Source organism: Podarcis erhardii (genome assembly GCF_964252035.2).
Source record: "Podarcis erhardii genome assembly, chromosome: Z".
NCBI classification, from domain to species: domain Eukaryota; kingdom Metazoa; phylum Chordata; class Lepidosauria; order Squamata; family Lacertidae; genus Podarcis; species Podarcis erhardii.
Window position 1 is genome coordinate 49,095,435 of NC_138504.1, and position 25,686 is coordinate 49,121,120.

The 25,686-nt window shown below is 46.0% G+C and overlaps 1 protein-coding gene across 6 annotated transcripts in view; it reads left to right on the forward strand.

Moving 5' to 3' along the window:
• The window catches only part of DAB2IP (DAB2 interacting protein), a 309,499-nt gene that overhangs the window by 128,896 nt on the left and 154,917 nt on the right, over positions 1-25,686 (forward strand). For all 6 annotated transcript variants that reach the window (XM_081847484.1, XM_081847482.1, XM_081847485.1 and 3 more), the window contains one exon: positions 9,621-9,739. In XM_081847484.1, the coding sequence (XP_081703610.1) occupies positions 9,621-9,739 (119 nt within the window). The remainder of the gene's footprint in view (positions 1-9,620; positions 9,740-25,686) is intronic.

Below are 25,686 nucleotides of genomic sequence, written 5' to 3' on the forward strand. Positions count from 1 at the left end.
TGTCTTGGGGGCTTTGCAATTAAATTATTGAAAACAGTATGCGGGTCTTGTTGCCATCTTCTCCAGCTTCTTCGAGAGGAGATTGTTCAATACTTATGCAATTGTAGAAAGGGCAGGGGTCTCCTCTATGCTTCCTTATTGTATTAAAAAAAGAAAAACCCATAGTGCCCCATTATTAACAGTCATCAGAATGGTTGGATATAGATGCAGCAAAGGCATTTTGCATTGCTTGGAGAGACTGGGGTTTTGCTTAATGTCAAACTATCCTGGAAATTATGATAGATAAGCATGATTTTTAAATACATATATGAAACCATATATATAGCGAATTTTTTCAATAAACTTCCTATCCTTTCAAGCTTTGGAAAAGCATGAAATGCAGTGAAGTTTACTGTTATTTAGGAATAAACAGATACACAAATATAAGATTGGGGACAGCTAGCTTGCCAGCAATGCATGTGAAAAGGATCTAGGGGTCTTAAGTAGACCACAAGCTCTGACCTCAAGTTCTGACCACAAGCTCAACAGTGTGATGCTGCAGGAAAAATAAAAGCTAATTCTAGGCTGCATCAACAGAAGTGGAATGTCCAGCTCAAGGGAAGTCATAGTACCACTCTATTCTGCCTTGGTCGTACCCCACCTGGAGTCTCATGCCCAGTTCTGGGTGCCACAGTTTAAGGAGGATATTGACAAGCTGGAAGGTATGCAGAGGAGGGCAACCAAGATGATCTGGGGTCTGGAAACTACGCCTTAGGAGTAACAGTTGAGAGAGTTGGATATGTTTAGCTTAGAAAAGAGGAGACTGAGAAGTGATAAGATAGCCATCTTCAAATTTCTGAAGGGGTATCACATGGAAGATGGAGCAAGTTTGTTTTCTGCTGCTCTGGAGGGTAGGACCTGAGCAGATGGATTCAAATGACAAGAAGAAAGACTCCAACTAAACATTAGGAATATCTTTCTGAGGGTAAGAGCTATGCAGCTGCCAAGACCGCATAACACAGGTCTTGAAAGACCTATGTTGGCTCCCAGTACATTTCCGAGCACAATTCAAAGTGTTGGTGCTGACCTTTAAAGCCCTAAACGGCCTCGGTCCAGTATACCTGAAGGAGCGTCTCCACCCCCATTGTTCTGTCCGGACACTGAGGTCCAGCTCCGGAGGCCTTCTGGCAGTTCCCTCACTGCAAGAAGCCAAGTTACAGGGAACCAGGCAGAGGGCCTTCTCAGTAGTGGCACCCGCCCTGTGGAACGCCCTCCCACCAGATGTCAAAGAGAAGAACAACTACCTGACATTCAGAAGACATCTGAAGGCAGCCCTGTTGAGGGAAGCTTTTAATGCGTGACATTTTAATGCATTTTTAATCTTTGTTGGAAGCCACCCAGAGTGGCTGGGGAAGCCCAGCCAGATGGGTGTGGTAGAAATAAATTATTATTATTATTATTATTATTATTATTATTATTAAGTGGAACAGATTGCCTGAACAGCTGGCAGACTCTCCTCTACTTGAGGTTTTAAAGCAGAGGTTGGATAGCCATTGGCCAAGGATTATTTAGTTGCGATTCTTGCATTGCAGGGGGTTGGACTAGATGACCTCAGGCATCAGTTCCTGCTCTGCAATTCTATGATTTATTCAGAGCCTTCCTTGCTCTTAGTGCTATCTAGCACATATAAGAAGGGACAAGCTCCTGTCCCAAGAAGCTCATGGTATAATGTCTAGCACGAGAGAAGAAAATGGGGAGAAGTGAATGCTAGCCAATGTCATTATAGGCACTTTGACTTTTCTGGTTATAATGGTTGCACTTATGCTGGAGTCTGGTGTTTATCACTTATCCTTCTCCCCATCAGCAGAAGGGGACACAGTAAGGATGTACAGTATTGCACGTCCAACTCTAAGCACACTTCCCCAAAATTCAGAAAAAGAGAAGAAGAAGAAGAAGAGTTTGGATTTGATATCCCGCCTTTCACTCCCTTTAAGGAGTCTCCAAGCGGCTCACAATCTCCTTTCCCTTCCTCCCCCACAACAAACACTCTGTGGGGTGAGTGGGGCTGAGAGACTTCAGAGAAGTGTGACTGGCCCAAGGTCACCCAGCAGCTGCATGTGGAGGAGCGGAGACGCGAACCCGGTTCCCCAGATTATGAGACTATCGCTCTTAACCACTACACCACAAGAGGCAACATGTGCGGGAACAGAGTCCACTTTGGCATCTTATCGTATTGGGATTGGCTACTAATATTAATTCGTTTGGATTCAGCAGTATTAGCAAGAAGGGGTTATGGCACAAGGATGGAATATATGCTTTGCCTGCAGAAGGTGGCAGATTAAATCCTCCCAGCACCACCAGCTAAAAAGAGATGGTAGCCAGAGCCCTCTTTACCATTGGTCTTAGTAGTTCATTGCGCCAGGGCGCCAGCCTCTCAGCGGCGCCCTTGTGATTCGGCACGTCTGCGCATGCGCAAAGTGTAATTTAGCGCTTCTGTGCATGTGCATGCGTGACTGCCGAAAACCAGAAGTAATCCATTCCGGTACTTCCAGATTTTGGCGGTCCGCAACCCCAAAAAATGCAACCTGCAGCGTCTGTAACCCGAGGCATGACTGTACATGATTACAAGCGCACAGAGTAAGATGACACGAAAAAGAAGAAGAAAAGAAATAGGACCCATTTGGAAAACAAAACAGAACTGCAACAAAAAAATTGTATGCATTACAACAACAAAAATTGTCATTGCAGTTAACCAGACATTAACCTAATACGGTATTTATAAAAATGAATTCCAAATATTGTTAAATTGTTGAAGATTGGGTAAGTTCTATAATAAGGGTGTCTCTGGACCTCAGAATAGGACTCATTCAATGAAAAATAATAATTGGACCCATTACACTTGTTTATGAAAGGACTAGCTAAGACATCTAACTACTGGAGATGGAACAGAGATAATGCTTCTCTAAAACATATGTTTGTACAATGTCCTATATTGATTGATTTTTGGCAGAAAGTAATAGAGACAATCAACATGACTGTATGGAATAATCTTAAATTTGCAGAGGAAAATATCCTTTTGAATTATATACTCGGCACATGGAATCTAACAAAGGGACAATATGAATGGACTCTTTGTGCTCTTATTATTGCAAAAATGAATTGATGAATTGGAAAAATAAAAACTGTAGCACCTTGAACTTGGCCCTGGTCAAGATGATCTGCTCCAACAGACTTGAGAGCAGTACATGTGAAAAGGATCTAGGAGTCTTGGTTGACCACAAACTTGACATGAGCCAACAGTGTGACGCGGCAGCTAAAAAAGCCAATGCAATTCTGGGCTGCATCAATAGGAGTATAGCATCTAGATCAAGGGAAGTAATAGTGCCACTGTATTCTGCTCTGGTCAGACCTCACCTGGAGTACTGTGTCCAGTTCTGGGCACCACAGTTCAAGAAGGACACTGACAAACTGGAACGTGTCCAGAGGAGGGCAACCAAAATGGTCAAAGGCCTGGAAACGATGCCTTATGAGGAACGGCTAAGGGAGCTGGGCATGTTTAGCCTGGAGAAGAGGAGGTTAAGGGGTGATATGATAGCCATGTTCAAATATATAAAAGGATGTCACATAGAGGAGGGAGAAAGGTTGTTTTCTGCTGCTCCAGAGAAGCGGACACGGAGCAATGGATCCAAACTACAAGAAAGAAGATTCCACCTAAACATTAGGAAGAACTTCCTGACAGTAAGAGCTGTTCGACAGTGGAATTTGCTGCCAAGGAGTGTGGTGGAGTCTCCTTCTTTGGAGGTCTTTAAGCAGAGGCTTGACAACCATATGTCAGGAGTGCTCTGATGGTGTTTCCTGCTTGGCAGGGGGTTGGACTCGATGGCCCTTGTGGTCTCTTCCAACTCTATGATTCTATGATTCTATGAACAACAAGGCTCTTCAGATGTCCTTATGCATGGAGCCTCCTTTTTCAGGGGCAGTCTACCTCTGAACACCCAGAGCAGCAACAAGAGGGGGCTTTTACTTTCTTGCCCTGCTTGTGGGCTCAAAGGGGTCCCCTTGAATCACAGGGGGCATCGTCAAGGTCTGCTGTAAATTATTTCCTTTCATCCCCTCTCAAAGCTGCCTCTGCCCTATAAAAGGCAGACGAGAGGAAGGGAAAAAACAGGGCATGCGTTATGATTTGCTGCTGATAGCAAGTACTCAAGCCAGGATGATTATGCTTGAAGAAAGTGATGTCGAAGTTTAGATTTATAGGAGGGTGAATAAATTTCTGTCAGTTGGCGATTATTATCTCCTTTAATCTCAAAGACACTCGTCTTCCCATTCTCGTGCCTGTGTCTGGGGTTTCAAAAGCGTGTTTCTGATTGGGATCTAGTGCTCTCCATCGGAAAATAAATCTCCCACATTTTATACAAGGCAAGCTGAAGATGCTTAAACATGAACATTATTAGATTGATTTGGAAAAGGCTCCAAACTTTGTAATGCCCTAGAAGTGCATGAATTGTCAGAAATCTTGCGACAGGTTTGTTTGTTTTTGTTTTTGTGTGCTTATTTGTTGGTTTGTTGGTTTGCAGGGGGAGGAAAGAATCCCAACCACGTACTTTATGCATGCTTAAAATATTGTTGCACACACCCAGTCTTTGACTGGTGAGAGAATTTAGTGGTTCCAGATGCTTACCCAAGCTTTGGTTTCCTTGGAATAAGCATCGGCGGAGACTGTGGTGTTTTGTCTGCTACATGCTTTTATTTTCGCATCTATACAACCTGAGCATAGGCTGCAGGGGGTCCCAGCATTAACAATGGAACTCTGTCCCACAGGAAGCAGCAATGGCCAAAGCTTGGATGGCTTTAAAAGGGGATTGGAAAGATTCACAGAGGAGGATAAGGCCATCAGTGTTCCGCCTGGCCTTTGGCTTGGGATCAACTTGATCCCCTCCCCCTCTTTCCTTTTTCCTTTCTCCTTCTGTGATGGAACCCCTATTTGGGGACTTCCCTGGCTTTTTTCTGGCCCACATAGGACCAGTCTGGATAGTTGGCCTTGGTGAAGATTTGATGTTTTCATCCCCAAAAAGTTGTTGATTTGAGTTTCTACTGAAATGAGGCTGCATTTTAATGTTGTATATTAATCCTGTTTTTAAGTTGTATTTTAATCAATTGTTTTTACCTGGTGTTAGCCGCCCTGAGCCCAGTCTTGGCTGGGGAGGGCGGGGTATAAATAAAATTTCTTCTTCTTCTTCTTCTTCTTCTTCTTCTTCTTCTTCTTCTTCTTCTTCATCATCATCATCATCATGGTGGCTATACTCTGCCTCAATGATCAGAGACAGCAATGCTTCTGAATACCATGGAGCAAGAGACCAGGTGAGCTGTGCCTAAGAGAGCGGTGTGAGATAGTTGGGCTGCTGCTGGAAGCTGAATACACCGAGACCTGTCTGTTTTGTGCTGGACCCAAAACTTGGGGCCTCCCAGGAACCGTAATAGGCAAGCAAGATCTGTCAGGGAATAAATGCTATGAGTCCCTCCATCCTATGCTTAGGTTGTATAGATGTGTAAATAAAGCCCTGTCTTCCGAAAACAGTACAGTCTCCATTGACCACTTGGAGATTGGGGTGTCCACAACAATATGCCAATACAGTGGTACCTCAGGTTACATACGCTTCAGGTTACATATTCTTCAGGTTACAGACTCCGCTAACCCAGAAATAGGACCTCGGGTTAAGAACTTTGCTTCAGGATGAGAAGAGAAACCATGCAACGGCAGCAGGAGGCCCCATTAGCTAAAGTGGTGCTTCAGGTTAAGAACAGTTTCAGGTTAAGAACAGACCTCCAGAACGAATTAAGTTTTTAACCAAAGGTACCACTGTATGCCTTGTACCATGGGTAGAGGGGAGCCACATGAAGATTCTGCTGGATCCAGTTGCCAGTCCATTTAACCCACAGAGGGATGGGGAACCTGTGCCCTGCCAAATGTTGCCAGACTACAACTCTCATCATCCCTGGTCATTGGCATTGCTGGCTGGGGCTCATGGGATTTGTATCCCACAACATCTGGAAGGTCACAGCTTCCCCACTTTTTTTCATGATGCTATCTATTTTGATCGTGATGTGGAACCAGGAGAGGCTGGTGAGAGTCAGAAAAGAAAGGGCTTTGCCTGTTGAATTCCAGCCTGACTTGCATTGAAGGAATGGGGAGGGGGCTGCCAGAAATTTCCGGTTGGTCAGGTGAGGATCAAAGATGCCTGTGTGGATTTTTCCCTGGACAGCACGCAAGCACACACACGCAAACACAGACACTTCCCCTCACACTGAACAATGCCGGTATATGATTTCCTCAGGTTCTCTGTAGCCATGGTGATAAGGAAGGTACAATTACCTGAATGGAGAAGGCAGACAGATAAAGGAATAGAGTCAGCTGGTATGTTCTCCTGTCTTTCGAAAAGGAAAAAGTGTCGCTGAAGACCTTGAGTTTCTCGTGCGCCACTTTCCAATAATCTGCCCACAATATCTGCCATTGCCCAGAGCGCAGGCCAGCACCAGGAACAGAGTGCCTGGGAAAAGAACACGAGAAGAGCCTGCTGGATTGGGCCAAAGGAATCCCACCTAGTCCAGCATCCTGTTCTCACAGTTGCCAGCCAGATGCCTTAGTGGGAAACCTGTAAGCAGGACTTGAGTACAAGAGCATGGAACGCTCCTGGGGCTGCTTCCAGCAACTGGCATTCAGGAGCATTGCTGCATCTGACCATGGGGGCATAGCTATAGCTATGAAGATAGCAATCTGCATATTTTAAGGCCACTGCGGTTTTCATGGAAGGCACACCGCTGTTATCAATGTGTTGCCAGGGGTGTCCAGCCGTGGATGAGCACACTGTGACAGTGACCCCAAAGATGTATGGGAGGTCCAAGCATGGTGCGCATTGAGGATTACGCAGTGTGCCATGTAGGCAAAGTGTGATGCAGGCCAGATGTTTGTGATTACACCTCCCATCAGCCCCTGTGACTGATGGGAGTTATAGTCCAGAGGTGTAGCAATCAGGGGCTGTAGGAGGTGAAAGACTTGCTGCTATTTCTATGGCAGAGCCTTTGGAGGGGGGTCCCTGCCACCAGCGTCCTCAGGCCACCCAGTCAGCACGGAAAAGGAGCTTTCAAGCTGCTGAAGTCTTCTCATTCTGTGTGTCAACTGGAGTCAATCAGAGTGAAAACAGGTGAGTCGGCCACTGAGGATGGGCTCCCAGGGTCTCCCCAGAGAAAACGCGTGGGAAGAACACTGAGGAGAAAGCATCCTGTGTGCTCCAAAGCTAAGCATCTTGGAACACGGAAAACACAAGGCAAGAGAACAGGGTGCAAGTTCTGAGGTTACATAAAATGGAACAAAGTCACTCCAGAAGAAGTCATTGGGCTCTCCAAATCATTTGCCCATTGATGTGCAGAGAAAATACTGGATCCAGCTGAAAGGCAATGCATGGAGGTATGCATTGATTGTCACAATGCATTCCTAATTATTGCATAATTATAAAATTATTATATAAACTAATGAGGTTGTATAATCTGAGAAGTGGAGGTGGCTGTGATTGTCATGAAGGGACTCTGCGCTTTTAAATTTGCTACTGCACAAAACATGTTGAAGTTACTGTCTTGGTGAAGTCTCTTTTATGGAGATCAGGGATTACCCTGACATACTCTGGCTACAGTCTATTAATTGCAGTTCTCTTCTTTGGCTAAAGCTGGATAATGAGATAGAGTCTGATATTCTTCCAGTTGCCTCTTCAAGACCCATCGTGTTCTCTCAAGTTCAGGCTTATGCCCTTAATGTTGCCTCAACTCCAGATATGGACTTTGCACCAAGATATGAACTTTGCATGAAAAGAACTGTGCGACAAGAGCTTGGAGCATTGAGGAGATCCAAAGGTTTTCTTCTCTAGCATCCTGGTCTCATACCTGGCTACTCAGGTGTTTCTGGGAAGCCCACAAGCTGGGCACAGAGGCAATAAGTCTCCCTGGTTTTATGTTGAAGGTGCCTTGCACTCTGATTGCCTATGGATAGAGGGACTCCATTCCTAGAGACACTTTTTATGTTCGTATCCTGCACGCTGCTTGGAGATTTAAAATATTAAGTGGTTTAGGAATGCTTTTAGGCAAATAAATAAACTAACATGGTGATTAAAAGACTTTACAATTTTATTATATAGTAAGGTATGTGGCGCTGTGGGTTAAACCACAGAGTCTAGGACTTGCTCATCAGAAGGTCGGCGGTTCGAATCCCCGCAACGGGGTGAACACCCGTTGCTCGGTCCTTGCTCCTGCCAACCTAACAGTTCGAAAGCACGTCAAAGTGCAAGTAGATAAATAGGTACCACTCTGGCGGGAAGGTAAATGGTGTTTCCGTGCGCTGCTCTGGTTCGCCAGAAGTGGCTTAGTTCTGCTGGCCACATGACCCGGAAGCTGCACGCCGGCTCCCTCAGCCAGTAAAGCGAGTTGAGCGCCACAATCCCAGAGACATTCTCTACTGGACCTAAAGGTCAGGGGTATCTTTACCTTTTAAGGTATGTGGTCCCAAGGAGGCCCAAATCTCAGACCACCAAACAAGGATGCAAGGGACCAGAGGGAAATACATAGTTGAAATCAGGTGTGCTAGACCTAAGGGAGCTGGAGCTTAACGGTTGTCCCCACACTAGAGGTGAGTTGCTCATACTGAGAGGAAAGCCCTGAACTTGGGTCTTTAATGGGGACTAGTGGGCTGTTATTTGCCCCTTTGGGGGGTGTCAGCTGATGGAACACTCAGGGTTCAGGTGGGCTGGTATTGCCTCCCTAGGTGGCACTCTAGAACCACACAGCTCAGCCTGTTAGTGGAAACAGCAATGGAACATGTGCCTCTCTCTGAAAATGGCCTTTTGCTTTTCCATCTCTCTTTGGACTATCAGTGGGTGGGACCCCATGGAGTTGGCTTAAGTCAGGAGCCCCATTCAGTTTTGTAGGTACCTCTTCCCAAGGTTTGCATTCGAAGGGTTAATCTCATATCTATATCTATCTATCATCTCTAAAGCCGCATTCAATTCTGCAGCTACCTTTCCCGCAAGGTTTTCATTTCAAAGGTGATCTCATATGCTTTTGTGTGTGTGTTTGATCCCAACTCACATTCCCAGCTGAACGTTGGTCAACTTGCCCACCTTTCCATTGCCACATGGTCTCTCACCTTTGCCTCCCCCCCGCCCTCCCCCCCCCCCCCGCGGTGGGCACGGGGTCTCTCGGTCATAGTGACAGATCAAACTCCCTTCTGCCCCCCCCCCCACTACCTCCCACACGAGAGCGTTTTTTCGATGTGCCAGGAGTTGCAATATGCTTGTCTTGTATCTCGGTGGCATTTTTTGAAAAAGGGGTGTGTGAGAGCGGGTGGTTGCTAAGGCAACCGAGGCTTAGGGGAGTCTCGCGCCAACGTAGCAGCGCCGGCTTCTCTGAGCAGGGGCTGGATGGAATATTTGTGCCGCGGCATCTCGGCAGAAGCCAGCATTCCTTCCCCCCCCACCCCCCGCCCTCACGGTGCCACTGCTGCCGCGGGAGAGCCAGGGCTCAGAACTCGCCCGAACGGATGCGCATCTGTCCCCTGCCCGTCCCGGTAATTTCCGCCTCCCTCTGTCTCCCCGCAGGGGTTCCTGAGCCGGCGCCTTAAAGGCTCCATCAAAAGGACAAAGAGCCAACCCAAGCTCGACAGGAACAGCAGCTTCCGGCACATTCTACCTGGCTTCAAGAACGTGGACAATGAAAGGTGAGGGGCCCGGCGGCGCGTGCATCTGTGGACGCCCAAACGAGGGCATTGATTTCCTTTCGCTGCTGCCTGGGTCGTGCGCTCACCTCAGGCCAAGCCAGAGCAAAGGGCCCTGCTGATTAGCTGGTGGCGGCTCATTTAATTACACCAAATGATGGTTTAGATTCGTTCTTACCTCCCGCTTCCTTCGCGGTGGTGGCTGCGAATATTTTGTTTTATGCTTTTGCGTATACGCGTGTTGCAGAAATACGTCCAGTGTGATGGGGAACCTGCCTATGGCGCGGTCGGGGAGAGGCAAAATGAAACACTCGGTTTCCGACCAGCTTGTTGAACTGGCACTGGAAATGCAAGAGTGCGGAAGATTTACGGTGCATTAAGAATCGCCCTTTCCTACGGATGGTGTTTGATTAGCAATGAGGCGCACATCTCCCACAGACAACTACTGTGTGGTGGGTTGGGGTCTTGGTACGTGGTGCCAAGGGTCATTGAGACTCCCCCCCCTCCCTTGATGTACCAGAACAGAAGGGCAATGTGGATTTTTGTACAGTGATACCTCGGTTTATGAACTTAATCCGTTCCAGAAGTCCGTTCTTAAACCAAATCCGTTCTTAAACCAAGGCGCGCTTTCCCTAATGAGGCCTCTCGCTGCTGGTGCCCTTCCACCGTTTGGATTCCGTTCTTAGACCGAGGAAAAGTTCGCTAACTGGAACACTACTTCCAGTTTTGCGGAGTTCGTAAACTGAATAGTTCGTAAACAGGACTGTTCTTAAACCGAGGTACCACTGTATCTAGAAGGGTGTGTTGTGGTTAGATCCAAAGGGATGCGTTTTGCGTGCAGCAGATGAGGCACGTGATGAAATATTGAGCAAGTTGTGACAGGTCTCGTATCACCTTGTTTGGGAGCTTATCGGATTGTTTTCGGATTGTGGGCATATGTGTAATTGCCACAACCACCCCAATACCTTGAGTGACTTTGTTTTTCAACTTGGGGGGGGGGTGAGGTCCAAGAGAGTTGTTCAGAGTGACCCTATTCTCCATTTTTATTTTAAAGGGGAGGGGAGAAGACTTGCTTGCTAAGATTTGGTGAAAATATTTCTGTGAAGAGGAGCACAACCTTGCCCACAGAATCTGGTGCTAATCTGTGGGTTTTCCTATCAGGGATGCTTAATTATCCAGGGTGCTTTCAAGCAAACATGGTCTGACTCTGAGCATTGTTCCAAAATTTCATCTGGGTGCCCTGCAAAGTGCTGCTGCTTTTAAAAACAGCAGCTGCACAACCTGTGTTTGTTTTAGGGGCATCTGAGGTGTGGCATAAGTGTAGGAACCTCTGAAAGGACACCTTGGTTTGTGCCTAAGAGAACATGACCTCTTGTAAGCTGAATATCTGGTGGGTTGTTATGGTTAGTGTCCAGGCAAGGTTTCTGAGTTGGCATCTGGGACAGGGAGGAAAGATCCAATGCAGCAGTTAGGTGTGCGTGTCATATTTGCCTGTGTTATTTGGGATATCAGCAGCAGCATGCCAGGCAGATCGTTAGGATGATGGATGATGCTGGAGAGAAAGGTGCTGTTGAAATAGTAACTATTGGGTGCCTATGCAGAAATGCACAACTTTGATTTCCATGCGAACTGGAGGGAGGCAGGAAAGAACCACTTTGCTCCTTTTGGGGGAGCATCTGGCCAGTGTCAAAGCACATCTGGTATTTTAAGTCAATTTCATTTGTTTCCGTTCATTTCCAAATAATAACCCCCCCATGCATCTGGAGACAGGAGCAGGACTTCCAGCCCAGTTTTCAGTAGCGTTCTCCCCTGACACTTCTCTTCCTTTTAAACAATCAATCACTTCTCATAAACACCTGCCTTCAGTCCTGTCCCACTGACTGCAGACCCCATTGACCACGGGTGAGCTTTCTCTGTCACCAGCCGTGTTGTTCCCACAAAGGCAGTCGTGTATATTCCTTCATAGATTTCACAGATTTCTCCCCCCTCCTTTTTTCTGCCTGCCTGCTTTGACCACGCCCAGCTTCCCTTATCCACGGTTGGCTTAAATCTTTTGCAACATGAAGAGCTGTCTGCAACAGAACTGGTCTTTACATGGGAACAGGCAGCCCACCTGAGTGCACACACATCCACCTTTTGCATTGACTGTGTCTTGATTCTCACCACCTCCCAAACAAACACACACACACACTTTCCCAGCTCACCTTTTGGAAATCTGGCTGCAGCCACCATCTTGTTGATTATTGAGTAAGCTCCTTCAGAATCTCGGGTGAGCTAATTTTTGCTCTTGTCTGCTGAGCATTCAGAAGCACAGTGTAGACTAATAGTGTTGTGGGTGCGTCTTGAGGAGCAAGCTGGGGAACAATGCAACAAACAAAACAAAAGGTGTTTTGTGATGTCTATGCACAGAGAAAACCTGGGTTTTGCAACCTGTATGCCTTATATGCAAATTAAGCACACTGGGTGGTTGGTTGGTTTGCTTAGATATTTGGGGAAATGTATCACCTGCTTTTCAACTTTGAGAACCCAAAGAGGACATGGTGTGCATTCCATTTCTCATTGATGCATAATTTACACAAAATTATAAATGGGGAGGGGTGGAGAAGTGGGTGTGGCACTGGACCTCTGTCTCTTAGCCCCTGAACATGTTGCTCAGCTTCACAACTTTGGACATGTCACCAAGCATTGCCCTCATGTAACACTTGGAAATTTGCCTTTTCAATCTTAAGGACTAGAATCTTGGTTGATTTGCTTGCTCATTTTAAAAGAAGCTAAGAATATCACATAGGGTGAATTCTGCATCTGGTCAAAGAAAAGGGGGGTGGGGGAATCAAAATCCTGTATAATGAAGAGGAATGGTTTTAAGGGGCTGAAAAGGGAACAGCTGCACGGTGCATATGGTTTGATCAAAAAGACCCTATGTGGTTTTCCTTCCCCTAGCAACTATGGTATCGGGCAAAAAGAATAAAGACAGGCCATTTGGTCCCTCTCTGCAGAAGGTTCAGCTCAGGGCAAGTCTCTCTGGGAGGTGTCACTGACTCATTCAGTCCAGCAGAGAGCAGAGATGCCTCATAAACACCTGCCCACAGATGAGCCCTTCTAATACGTCTCTGTATGAGTCGCTGGTCTGATCATCATCCTCCCTTCTGAGTTATGCAAGGGCCACAGTGAGGCCAAGGAGGAGGTAGCTGGCAGCCAGGGCCACTCCCTGAACTGGTTATAAGCAAGAAGGCAAACAGGTGGGAGCTGGCTGATTGCAGAGTGAGGCAGGGCCCCATTTGCCCTAGTGGTCCAGCCTGCACCAGTGATGGTAGCCCAGCCTGAAGGGCAGCAGGGTGGGGAAGGCTGGAATCGACAATACCAGGCTGGAGGGAGAAATGATCTCACCTGGCAGGCTCCTGTGTACCTTGTAAGTGTGAGTTGTTGTCCTGCAGAGTTCACCTCCATCCTGAGTTTCCTTCTCCAGGAATTCAACACCTGAAGTGGTTGCATATTGCTCCAATAGTGTGCATTCATGTCAGTGGGTGCACACAAATGCTAAAGCACCATGCCAGGCATAGCTTGCCATTGTGCTTATTTATTTATGATTTCATGTTGTGAAATTTGTATACTACTTGACTGTGAAACAAGAACCTCACAGCATTTTGCAAAAAAGAATAAAGCGATAAAAATTGTATCAATGAAGCCAGTTTAAAACAATCAGAAAAACAATTAAAACTGACAATAAACTAAAAACAGCTGTCAGCAGTCTATATATCTGGGTAGGCTGGCACAAGCACACGTGTTTTTAGCAGGCACTAAGAAGAGCACAGAGAAGGAACCTGCCTGGTGTCAACAGGCAGAGAGAGATCCACTGCGCAGGTGTAGAGAACGATTTCTCACAAATGTGGAGCAAGCATTATGGGGGCCATAACAGTGCTACTTCTGCAGACTGAAATGGTCCTGTGGGCATGTGGGTGAAGCAATCTCACAGGTCTATTGGTCCCAAGCTGCAAAGGACTTTTTATAGTCAGAGTAACCCTGTGAACTTGGTCCTGTAACAAATCAGCAACCAGTGCGGGGCTCTGAGCACACGACTTGTATGCTGACAGGGTCTCACTCTTTTATACCCTGCAGTTGCTGAAGTATTTTTCAAACCTATTGATGTATGATTAGGTTCCGCCCCCCCTTCCCAATTTGGCCTTACAACTCAGTGGGAGGTAGACAGCCATAGAGCCTAACAGATTCAGGGACCAGTCAGAGGGGTAGATATAATATTGAGCCAAGGGAATAGTGTGTGGGAGGTGGGCCAAGAAGAACTGGATTGGCAGCCAACTTGTGACCTCTGCCTCAGTTTCCTAATCTGTAAAATAGGAATCAATTCATTTTTCCTGGAGCTACACCAGATACAGATTGCCTGGCATATACATTGCATATGCCATATTGTGCTGTCTAATAACTGGTGGGGATGCATCTGCTTAATCTGTAGTTTGTGGGAGTTTTCAAGAATATTCCTCTTTTCTCCCATGAAGGGTATGGTCTAGACCAGGTGGCCCTCCCAATGTTGGTTGACTGCAACTCCCATGAGTTCCAGCAAGCACAGCCAATGGACAGGGATGATGGGAGTGGTAGTTCAGCAACATCTGTAGGGGGGTGTTAAAGGTTCCCTACATCTGCTGTAGACCAAACCTCACTAACATGGTGCCCTTCAGATGTTGGTGGGTTACAACTCCCTCTCATCAGAGTCTGTTCTGGAGGACATTACAGCTTGATGGGGGAAGAGGGTTGATGGGGGAAGAGGGTGGGCGCGAGGCTGGTCCCAACTTTGAGCAGGTGGTGGAGCTGGGTGTTCTTTGTGGGTTTTCTTCATGTAGCTCAGAGATAACTTCCTCCGCCAGGAGGCAGTGATGGCCACCAACCTGGATGGCTTTGAAAGAGGATTGGACAAGTTAATGGAGGAGGAGAGGGCTATTGATGGCTGGCAGTCACCATAACTCTGCCTCTACAGAGGGAGGCTGCAATGCTTCCCAGTTGCTAAAATCACAGGAAGGGAGAGGGTTGCTCTTGTGCTCAGGCCCTGCTTGCCGACTTCCCACTGGCATCTGGGTGACCACTGTGAGAACAGGATGCTAGGCTAGATGGACCCCCTTTGACCTGATCCAACAGAGCTCTTCTTATGAGCTCTCTGTTTGCACCAGGAGAAGGGGGTTGCGTCGGCTGGTTTTTTTGCTGTGCAAGCCAGATTTCTGGAACTGAGAGCCGCCTCCTCGTCCGCCACTCCCCGTCAATCCTTTGCCCGGTCAAATGGCTCGTTAAGAGCGAGCAGAGGGTGGTGTTACGAGAGCGGCTGTTTGTTAACAAGCTTCCTGGCACACTGATTGATGGCCGGTGCTGGCGTGGAGCTCTTATCAGGCCGCGCTAGATGGTTCATCTCTGCTCTCGGCCACTTCAATACCAGGCTGCAAATCAAGCCCCCTTGGCAGCAGTGTGCAGGCTTAATTGCGAGAACATTTCTTCCGTGAAATGCATGTGGAGGAGAGACATTGGATCTCAAGGCCAAGCTTGGAACTGACTCAACTACCATAGCGAAGGAGCAAGGGGGAAGGGCTTAATTAGCCAAGGCCAATGGATTGTGCTAAACTGACCTTTCTGTAGCAGCTGCAGCATATTTTCTGACGAGATTAATCTCTTTTCTGAATGCAGATCAAAACTTGATAACTCACCATCTTATTATTATTTTCTGTTGTATAATTTTTTAATTAATTTTTTCAAGCATTTTCACGGTCAAATGATTACGCGGTTTCATAAGTTGATTGCCCACCCTTGCAGTGTTTTTACTCTCACCTTTTCTGCTGCATTATATCTTTATCTACTACTCAATTATGGTTGTTAACTCTTATCTTGTTGTATTGCATTTATATCCCAACTTTTTTAAAAAAAAGTTTTTTTATTCAAAATTAAAACAAGACATATTATCCAAAAACATATCATCCTTGTTTTCCCCCCATTTTTCCTCCCTCTCCCCACCCTCCCACACAAACCCCACCCACCCCCACCCCCGACTTCCCTCAGTTCCAGTCTTTGGTTTCTCTAAGAATGCTGTTTTCTGCATGTTACAAAGTTGTATTGATGCTCAGACTATTTAGGTGATTATTATCAATAAAAAGTTTGTGAATGTTTAATCAAGACCTGCCAAGGAGTCCAGTTCACTTTGTTGCGTCTTCAGATACTTTGTGAAGGGTTCCCATTCATCTTTAAAGTCACAGTTATCCTTGTCCTGTAGCTTATATGTCAGTTTTGCCAGTTCTGCATAGTCTGTCAATTTTTCTTGCCATGATTCTTTAGTTGGGGTTTCTTCAGTCTTCCATCCTTGTGCTACCCAAATTCTCGCAGCCGTTGTCGCATACATGAAGATGTTTTTCAGCTTTTTTGGCAGGTCTTTCCCTACAATCCCCAGCAAAAATACCTCGGGTTTTTTAACAAATGTTAAATGGAACATTTTCTTCAATTCATTTAATGCATTTATATCCCAGCTTTTCCTCCAAGGGGCACAAGGTGGTATACCCCTTCCTCATTTAACCCCCTTAACAACCCTTTGAGGTAGGATAGACTGAGAAGCAGTGACTGGCCCTCAAAATCACCAAGCAAACTTTATGTGGCTGAGGTGGCGCTGTGGGTTAAATCACAAAGCCTAGGACTTGCCGATCAGAAGGTTGATGGTTCGAATGCCCGCGACGGGGTGAACTCCCATTGCTCGGTCCCAGCTCCTGCCAACCTAGCAGCTCGAAAGCACGAAGTGCAAGTAGATAAATAAGTACCGCTCCGGCAGGAAGGTAAACGGCATTTCTGTGCGCTGCTCTGTTTTGCCAGAAGCGGCTTAGTCATGCTGGCCACATGACCCGGAAGCTGTACGCCGGCTCCCTTGGCCAGTAAAGTGGGATGAGCGCCACAACCCCAGAGTCATCTGCAACTGGACCTAATCATAGAATCATAGAATCATAGAGTTGGAAGAGACCACAAGGGCCATCGAGTCCAACCCCCTGCCAAGCAGGAAACACCATCAGAGCACTCCTGACATATGGTTGTCAAGCCTCTGCTTAAAGACCTCCAAAGAAGGAGACTCCACCACACTCCTTGGCAGCAAAGTCCACTGTCGAACAGCTCTTACTGTCAGGAAGTTCTTCCTAATGTTTAGGTGGAATCTTCTTTCTTGTAGTTTGGATCCATTGCTCCGTGTCCGCTTCTCTGGAGCAGCAGAAAACAACCTTTCTCCCTCCTCTATGTGACATCCTTTTATATATTTGAACATGGCTATCATATCACCCCTTAACCTCCTCTTCTCCAGGCTAAACATGCCCAGCTCCCTTAGCCGTTCCTCATAAGGCATCGTTTCCAGGCCTTTGACCATTTTGGTTGCCCTCCTCTGGACACGTTCCAGTTTGTCAGTGTCCTTCTTGAACTGTGGTGCCCAGAACTGGACACAGTACTCCAGGTGAGGTCTGACCAGAGCAGAATACAGTGGCACTATTATTTCCCTTGATCTAGATGCTATACTCCTATTGATGCAGCCCAGAATTACATTGGCTTTTTTAGCTGCCATGTCACACTGTTGGCTCATGTCAAGTTTGTGGTCAACCAAGACTCCTAGATCCTTTTCACATGTACTGCTCTCAAGCCAGGTGTCACCCATCTTGTATTTGTGCCTCTCATTTTTTTTGCCCAAGTGCAATACTTTACATTTCTCCCTGTTAAAATTCATCTTGTTTGTTTTGGCCCAGTTCTCTAATCTGTCAAGGTCGTTTTGAAGTGTGATCCTGTCCTCTGGGGTGTTAGCCACCCCTCCCAGTTTGGTGTCATCTGCAAATTTGATCAGGATGCCCTTGAGTCCATCATCCAAGTCGTTGATAAAGATGTTGAATAAGACCGGGCCCAAGACAGAACCCTGTGGCACCGCACTAGTCACTCTTCTCCAGGATGAAGAGGAACCATTGATGAGCACCCTTTGGGTTCGGTCGGTCAGCCAGTTACAAATCCACTGAGTGGTAGCATAGTCAAGACCACATTTTACCAGCTTCTTTACAAGAATATCATGGGGCACCTTGTCAAATGCCTTGCTGAAATCAAGGTAGGCTACATCCACTGCGTTTCCTCCATCTACCAGGGTTGTAATTCTGTCAAAAAACGAGATCAGGTTAGTCTGACATGACTTATTTTTCAGAAATCCATGCTGACTATTGGTGATCACAGCATTCCTTTCTAGGTGCTCACAGACTGTTTGCTTAATGATCTGCTCCAGAATCTTCCCTGGTATTGATGTCAGACTGACTGGGCGATAATTATTTGGGTCCTCTCTTTTCCCCTTTTTGAAAATAGGGACAACATTTGCCCTCCTCCAGTCTGCCGGGACTTCGCCTGTTCTCCAGGAATTCTCAAAGATGACTGCCAGTGGTTCTGAGATCACATCTGCCAGTTCTTTTAATACTCTTGGATGCAGTTCATCTGGCCCTGCTAACTTGAATACATCTAAACTAGCCAAGCATTCTTGTACTATCTCCTTAGTTATTCTGGGCTGTGTTTCCTCTGCTGAATCATTTGCTCCAAATTCTTCAGGTTGGGCATTGTTTTCTTTATCGGAGAAGACAGAGGCAAAGAAGGCATTGAGGAGTTCAGCCCTTTCTGTGTCCCCTATTTGCATTTCACCATCTTCTCCTCTGAATGACCCCACTGTTTCTTTGTTCTTCCTTTTGCTACGAACATACCCATATGTTGGATTGAAATGAAACGGTTTTAGCAATAAGGTTAAAAAGAGTATGTAAAAAATGGATTGATAATCAGATGAAAATATGAAGCTATAATATGTTAAGATATAGAATTAAGATAAAAACAAAGAGGGAAAGGATTTGCTGAACCAACCATGTGAACTGGAATACGAAAAAGGGAGGTGTGAGGAGGTCAGGAAACATGTAAACAAAATATAAGATATGAAAAGATTGATTTTTTTTCTTTTTCTCTAATTGTTTTTTCTTTTTCATTTTTCAGGTACTTTGTATTTTTCTTTTGTATTTTTGTATTTGTAACTTTTTCTTTTTTATTCTGTAATTACTTTCTTTTTTCTGTTGGTAAAACCTCAATAAATATCTTTAAAAAAAAAAAGAAGAAGAACATACCCATAAAAGCCTTTTTTGTTGCTTTTAACCTCTCTAGCAAGCCTGAGTTCATTCTGTGCTTTAGCTTTTCTGACTTTGTGTCTACATGTGCTGGCTATTTGTTTGAATTCCTCTTTGGTGGTTTCCCCCCTTTTCCATTTTTTGTACACATCCTTTTTTAATCTTAACTCAGTTAAAAGTTCTTTAGATAGCCACCCTGGCTTCTTTAGGCACCTTCCATGTTTCCGTCTCATTGGTATTGCCTGAAGTTGTGCTTTTACTATCTCCCTCTTAACAAACTCCCAGCCATCATGAACTCCCTTTCCTTTTAGTATTACTGTCCATGGGATCTCACCCAGCACTTCCCTAAGTTTTATGAAGTCGGCTTTCTTAAAGTCAAGAAATTGAGTCCTAGTATGCTTGGCTGCTCCTTTCTGCTGTCTAGTAAACTTCAGAAGAGCATGATCACTCATGCCTAATGATCCTTCCACTTCTACCCCACTAACCAGGTCATCAACATTGGTTAGGACCAGATCTAAAATGGCTGTTCCTCTTGTTGCTTCTCCCACTTTCTGGACAATGAAGTTGTCTGCAAGGCCAGTGAGGAATCTGTTTGACCTTATGCTCTTGGCTGAGTTTGACATCCAACAAATATCCGGGTAATTGAAGTCCCCCATTACTACTATCTCCCTTCCTTTTGCATGCTTGGCCATCTGTTCCAGGAAGGCATCATCTATGTCCTCCGTTTGGCTTGGGGATCTATAGTAAACTCCCACAGTGAGGTCACTGTTATTCTTCTCTCCCTTAATTTTGACCCAAATGCTCTCACTTTGGCTTTGAGGTTCTAAATCTTGGATCTCTTCACAGGTATACACATCCCTGACATATAACACCACTCCTCCTCCTTTCTTGTCTGGTCTGTTTCTCTGAAATAGATTGTATCCCTCCATTATTACATTCCCGTCGTGGGACATATCCCACCAGGTTTCAGTGATGCCTATTATGTCATATTTAGTTTGCTGTACCAAGAGCTCAAGCTCATCTTGTTTATTTCCCATGCTTTACGCATTAGTGTACAGACATTGAAGTCCATTAATGGTCAGGGGTCCCTTTACTTTTACCTTTACCTCCCAGGTCCTAGCTTGATGCTCTAACCAGTACACCACCACTGGCTCTGTAGAGAATACTAAGCTCTGTGGACCATGGATGGACTGGACTTAACCGTCCAGGGGTCCTTTACCTTTTTTTTAAAAAAATGCAGCTTCCTATGTCCTTAAGTAAACAGTCAGCATGGAGAGTTTTGCATGCATCTCAGGGGAGAGCATGCGTAGCTTGGCATCCTAAGTTTGAGTCCTGTCTCTGCACATGAGCAGAAGAACGTAAGAGCTGTTTCGTTGGTTTGGGCCAAAGGTCCATGAGCATTCAGTTGCCAGCAAAGTTGTCCGTGGAAACTCACATACCAAACTGTGTAAGGTCCCTAGTAGCTGGTTATCAGAGGTAGACTCTTTTAGATAAATAAATGAAAAGTACACAGAGAGAAAGAAAAGAAAGGCGCAGATTATGTGCATAGTGCCATGCCTTGTTGGGTCCTAGTGTGATAAAACTAAGTGTCAGCCATAAACAATGAGTAGAGCATTAAGTAGTGAAGTGGTAACATCCTTATTATTGGTCCTGTTCAATTACAGTGGGTTGTACTGGTTGCCGCCATGAAGGCAACCAGCCTCTGGTCTTCCGCTAACCTTCCAGATCCAGATCCTGTTTAAGATATACAGTGGTACCTCAGTACTTAATTCATTTTGGAGGTCTGTTCTTAACCAAGTACTTAATTCATTTTGGAGGTCTGTTCTTAACCTGAAACTGTTCTTAACCTGAAGCATCACTTTAGCTAATGGTGCCTCCCGCTGCCACCATGCCGCCGCTGCGCGATTTCTGTTCTCATCCTGAAGCAAAGTTCTTAACCCGAGGTACTATTTCTGGGTTAGCAGAGTCTGTAACCTGAAGTGTATATAACCTGAAGTGTATGTAACCTGAGGTACCACTGTATATTTGCTTACGCTAGTCCATGGGTAGGCAACCTAAGGTCCGGGGGCCAGATCTGGACAAATCGCCTTCTCAATCCGTGGACGGTCCAGGAATCAGCATGTTTTTACATGAGTAGAATGTTTCCTTTTATTTAAAATGCACCTCTGGATTATTTGTGGGGCATAGGAATTCGTTCATATATATTTTTCAAAATGTAGTCCTGCCCTCCACAAGGTCTGAGGGACAGTGGATCGGCCCCCTGGTGAAAAAGTTTGCTGACCCCTGTGCGGCTAGTCTTTAGCCAAAGCTTTTGGAGCCCATTTCATCAATTCAGTAAGCCTGGTCAATAAAAGCAAGAACAGCGGATGATCAATGGCAATCAATTAAGCAATAAAAGCAGGAGAGCAACCCACACTAGAGATCAGCAATGCAACAGAGATGTAAAAGAGGAGCTGCATCCAAAAACCCTGTATCTCTCACTTCAGATGTATTATTATTATTATTATTATTATTATTATTATTATTATTATTGCATTTATATTCCACCTCTCCTACAGGGTACTCAAAATATTTTCTAAGCCCCATTTTTTTCCCCTCACAGCAACTCTGTGAGGTAGGTTAGTCAACAAGATACAGTGGTGCCTCGGGTTACAAACACCTTGGGTTACAGACTCCACTAACTTGGAAGTAGTACTTCAGGTTAAGAACTTTACCTCAGGATGAGAACAGACATTGCACGGTGGCAGCGGGAGGTCCCATTAGCTAAAGTGGTACCTCAGCTTAAGAACAGTTTCAGGTTAAAAGTGGACCTCCAGAACAAATTAAGTTCATAACCAGAGGTACCACTGTAATTTTCTCCTGTGACAACCCTGTGAGGTAGGCTGGGCAGACAGGTGAGTGACTGGCTGAGAGATACTGGCAAGGCAGCATCCAGAGAATAGCACTGGGAGAACTGGACTCCTTTGAAAGTCATATTGAGAGCCAGTGTGGTGTAGTGGTTAAGAGCGGTAGTTTCGTAATCTGGTAACCGGGTTTGCTTCCCTGCTCCCCCACCTGCAGCTGCTGGGTGACCTTGGGCCAGTCACACTTCTCTGAAGTCTCTCAGCCCCACTCACCTCACAGAGTGTCTGTTGTGGGGGAGGAAGGGAAAGGAGATGGTTAGCCGCTTTGAGACTGCTTAAGGGGAGTGATAAAGCGGGATATCAAGTCCAAACTCTTCTTCTTCTTTTTCTTCTTCTTTGGGAGATGGTGGGCTCTCCCTCCTTGGGGGTTTCCAAGCAGAGGTTGGGTGGCCATCTGTCATGGGTTCTTGAGCTGTGATTCCTGCATTGCAGGAGGGTCCCTTCCAACTTTACAATTCTATTAATTGTGCCTCAGCTCCAGGGCACAGTCCTGTCATCGGTGTGCTTATAGCATCTATGGGTAGCCTTTAGGAGCAGTCACTGGGAATTTGGGGGCAAAGTCTCACCAGTACATTGGTGATACCCATTCTCTGCTTCTCCATAGCATCTGAGTCAGCAGAGGCTACGTCTGGTCTGGAACGTTGTCTAGAAGCAGTTGGGCAATGGATATGGGCTAATAAACTGTGCTTGAACTCTAAGTGGTTCCAGTGTCACCTGCCTGTCCTGTTGGGGTTACACTCCCTCTGGGCCGGGCAGAAAAACCTCCAAAATTCCTCAGAAAAAAACTGTCTTCTCAGAAATGTTCAAACACAAGCTAATAATAATAATAATAATAATAATAATAATAATTTTTATATACCCCACCCTTCCTGGTTCAAAAACCAGGCTCAGGGTGGATAACAACAAATTTCAAACACTTTAAAATGCTTAATTATAAAAGCAGCATAAAATACATTATGCATTGATGTATCCATCCTCAAGACATTTGCTCCTCCATCTCCATCTCCATCACCCTCTGCCTTCTGGGATTCTCCAGCTTCCTCAGAGGACTTGGTCCTCTTCTCTCTCCCTCCCCCCCAGGCCTAGAGCTGCTCACCTAAATGCTGACACAGAATCATAGAAGTGCAGTGTTGGAAGGGACCCAAGGGTCATCTAGTCCAACCCCCTCTGGTGCAGAAATCAGATGACTCCTCTCTCTCTCAGAAAACCTTTGTAACAACCCTTAACTCCACATCCTTTGCCAAAACCAAGCTTCAACACCTCTCACAGAAATGAAAACATTTCCTTCCTTTCTTTACCTCCCTCCCTCCCTCCTCACCCTCCATTCTCTTTTGCCACTCTGGACCAAATGTTGGATTGTAAGCTCTGTGGGGAAAGGGGCCTCTGCTCTTTAAAGTGCCACTGCGCACATGGATGGTGCTCTGTACAACTTCCCATGTGTAGAAAAATGTGAGGATGTTGTCACACAGCCACCACTGGGGGACCTGTAGTACCGCATCACAGTCCTGAATCTACAGAAAGAAATTGACTTGGGAAGGTGAGAAGTGAGCTTGTACTTCTATGGGGTGGCAAGGGAAAGCTCCAGGGGGCTAATATGGGAGGCATGGCGAGGGTGGGGGAGTGTTGGTGAGCTGAGTGAGCAGAGGTAATAAAGAAGCAAGCAATGTTCAGGGCATGCGGCTTTCAGCAGAGGGCCCTGGTTCCTTTGCAATTTAGGCATACGAATACAGAGGTACCTCGGGTTACATACACTTCAGGTTACAGATGCTTCAGGTTACAGACTGCGCTAACCCAGAAATAGTACCTCGGATTAAGAACTTTGCTTCAGGATGAGAACAGAAATTGAGCAGCAGCGGCACAGCAGCAGCAGGAGGCCCCATTAGCTAACGTGGTGCTTCAGGTTAAGAACAGTTTCAGGTTAAGAACGGACTTCCAGAACAAATTAAGTTCTTAACCTGAGGTACCACTGTAACAGCTTTCTGCTTCTTTGGGTTCAGGATCAGCTGGACATCCTCTTAGAGCAGGGTGACCATTGGTCATGCTGGCAGTGTGATTGATGGGAGTCCACCAACATCTGGAGAGCCACAGTTCCTCAGCCACAACCACAACCTCCCAGTGTTTTCACAGCCATGCATCTCATGGCAAGGGTACCCACTGGTGTGCTGCCACTGGGCACACCTTAGCAAGAACTCTGACCTCCCTTAGCGGCTGGTAACAAAAACATCTTGCCATTCCTTTGCTTGCAATTTATGCTTGAACTTCCTTTCAGAAAAATGGGATTTGCTTCCAAACTCGCCATCCATCCATCCATCCTCTTTCTTTCTTTCTTTCTTTCTTTCTTTCTTTCTTTCTTTCTTTCCCCTGGCCCCTGCAACTTCGTTTGTTCCCCCCATTATCCCTGGGGCCACCATCTCCTCCACATTTGTCCAAATGCAACTAATCTCTTTTAAAAGAAAGAAATAATACCCGGATGATTTAATTTACTGTATCGACCTCTTTCGCCAAGGCTGCTGGGCTGCTGGGCTGCCGAGATTTAATTTGGAAGGAAGAGGTCCTTAATTATTATGAAGCTGTGCAGTTCTCACCGCCCCCCCCCTTCCTCCCCTTCTCAAGTTCTACTCGCAGATATCATTCTAGGCGCGACAAATGTCCTCTGAGCATGCAGCCAGTTGTTAAATGGATCTTGGAAAGAATACAGCGGTGAATTAATTAATAGCAATGAATGCTTTTCCTAGCAGGTTTTTATTCCTCAGGCCTCTGACCTTTCCCCTCTCCTATCAAAGAGCCATTTCAAATGCCTGGAACGGCAGCAGAGAACGCTGGGCTAGGGAGCTGCTGGATGCCTTAGAGCAATCTGTTCCCTTTCTCTCTCAGCGCTTCTCATCTTCTAGCGACTGAAAGAGATACTGCGAGGCAGGAGCTCACAGAGTGCCAGTCGATTCACACACAGGCTTGCATCTTTAGCCCTCACTGGCTGCGGTTTCCAGCACTGACCTGAATATGCAGATGGGGAGGCTGTAGCTCAGCGCCAGAGCATCTCTAGCTGATTCACGCCATAGTGCACAAGGTACAGTTTCTCAACACTGGATCAGCTCACAGTGGAATATGAGAATTAGGGACTCAGTGATAATTCTTTTGGAATCTGGCATGTCTGCTACCCCAGGTTCAGTTTCCTTGCGACGAAGGTCATCAGAGATTGTGGTGTCTTTAGGATATGTGGTTTTATTTACACATCTATACAACCTGAACATGAGATGGAGGGGCTCACAGCATCAACACCCCATCGGGTCTTGCTTCTCCATCAGTCACAGCTTTGGATCCAGCATAGAGCAAGCGTGTCTCTGGGTCTCCAGCTTCCAGCCTGCTTTTTTCAGCTCATCTCCCACACACCACCCTGGCTCTTGTTCTCCTATCTAGCAGCCAGGTGAGGAGGGAGAGGAAAGGCCCACCCATCAGCCTGGAGGGCCTCCTCCCTTCATTGTAGCTCTTGCAATGGAGCCCATCCTTTTGGGATGCGGATGAGGACACTGCAGTGGCCAGTCTTACAAAGAATCTTGCCTGGCTAGTTCAGCAGTAGGATCCTCTCTTTGTATCTAACGCGCCCCAGGTACAGGATCCTAAGAATTGGAAGGGAGACATGGCATCATCCAGACTCACCTCCCAAACCCACAACATCATGTTACTATCCCACACAAAAGCCTTATTAGCTGAGCCCCAGTTCTTTTGAGCTGATTCCTAAATTTCCTACTCTCCCTTCTTCTTGTTTTCTTCTCTTTATTGTAAATAATTTTTTATTGATTTTCACAATTGAATTCCACATTTAATGACAATATTACTTTTTTTTTCTACCCCAACCCCCAAATTCACAAATACCTTTTTCAAAACCTTATCTTTGAGGTTC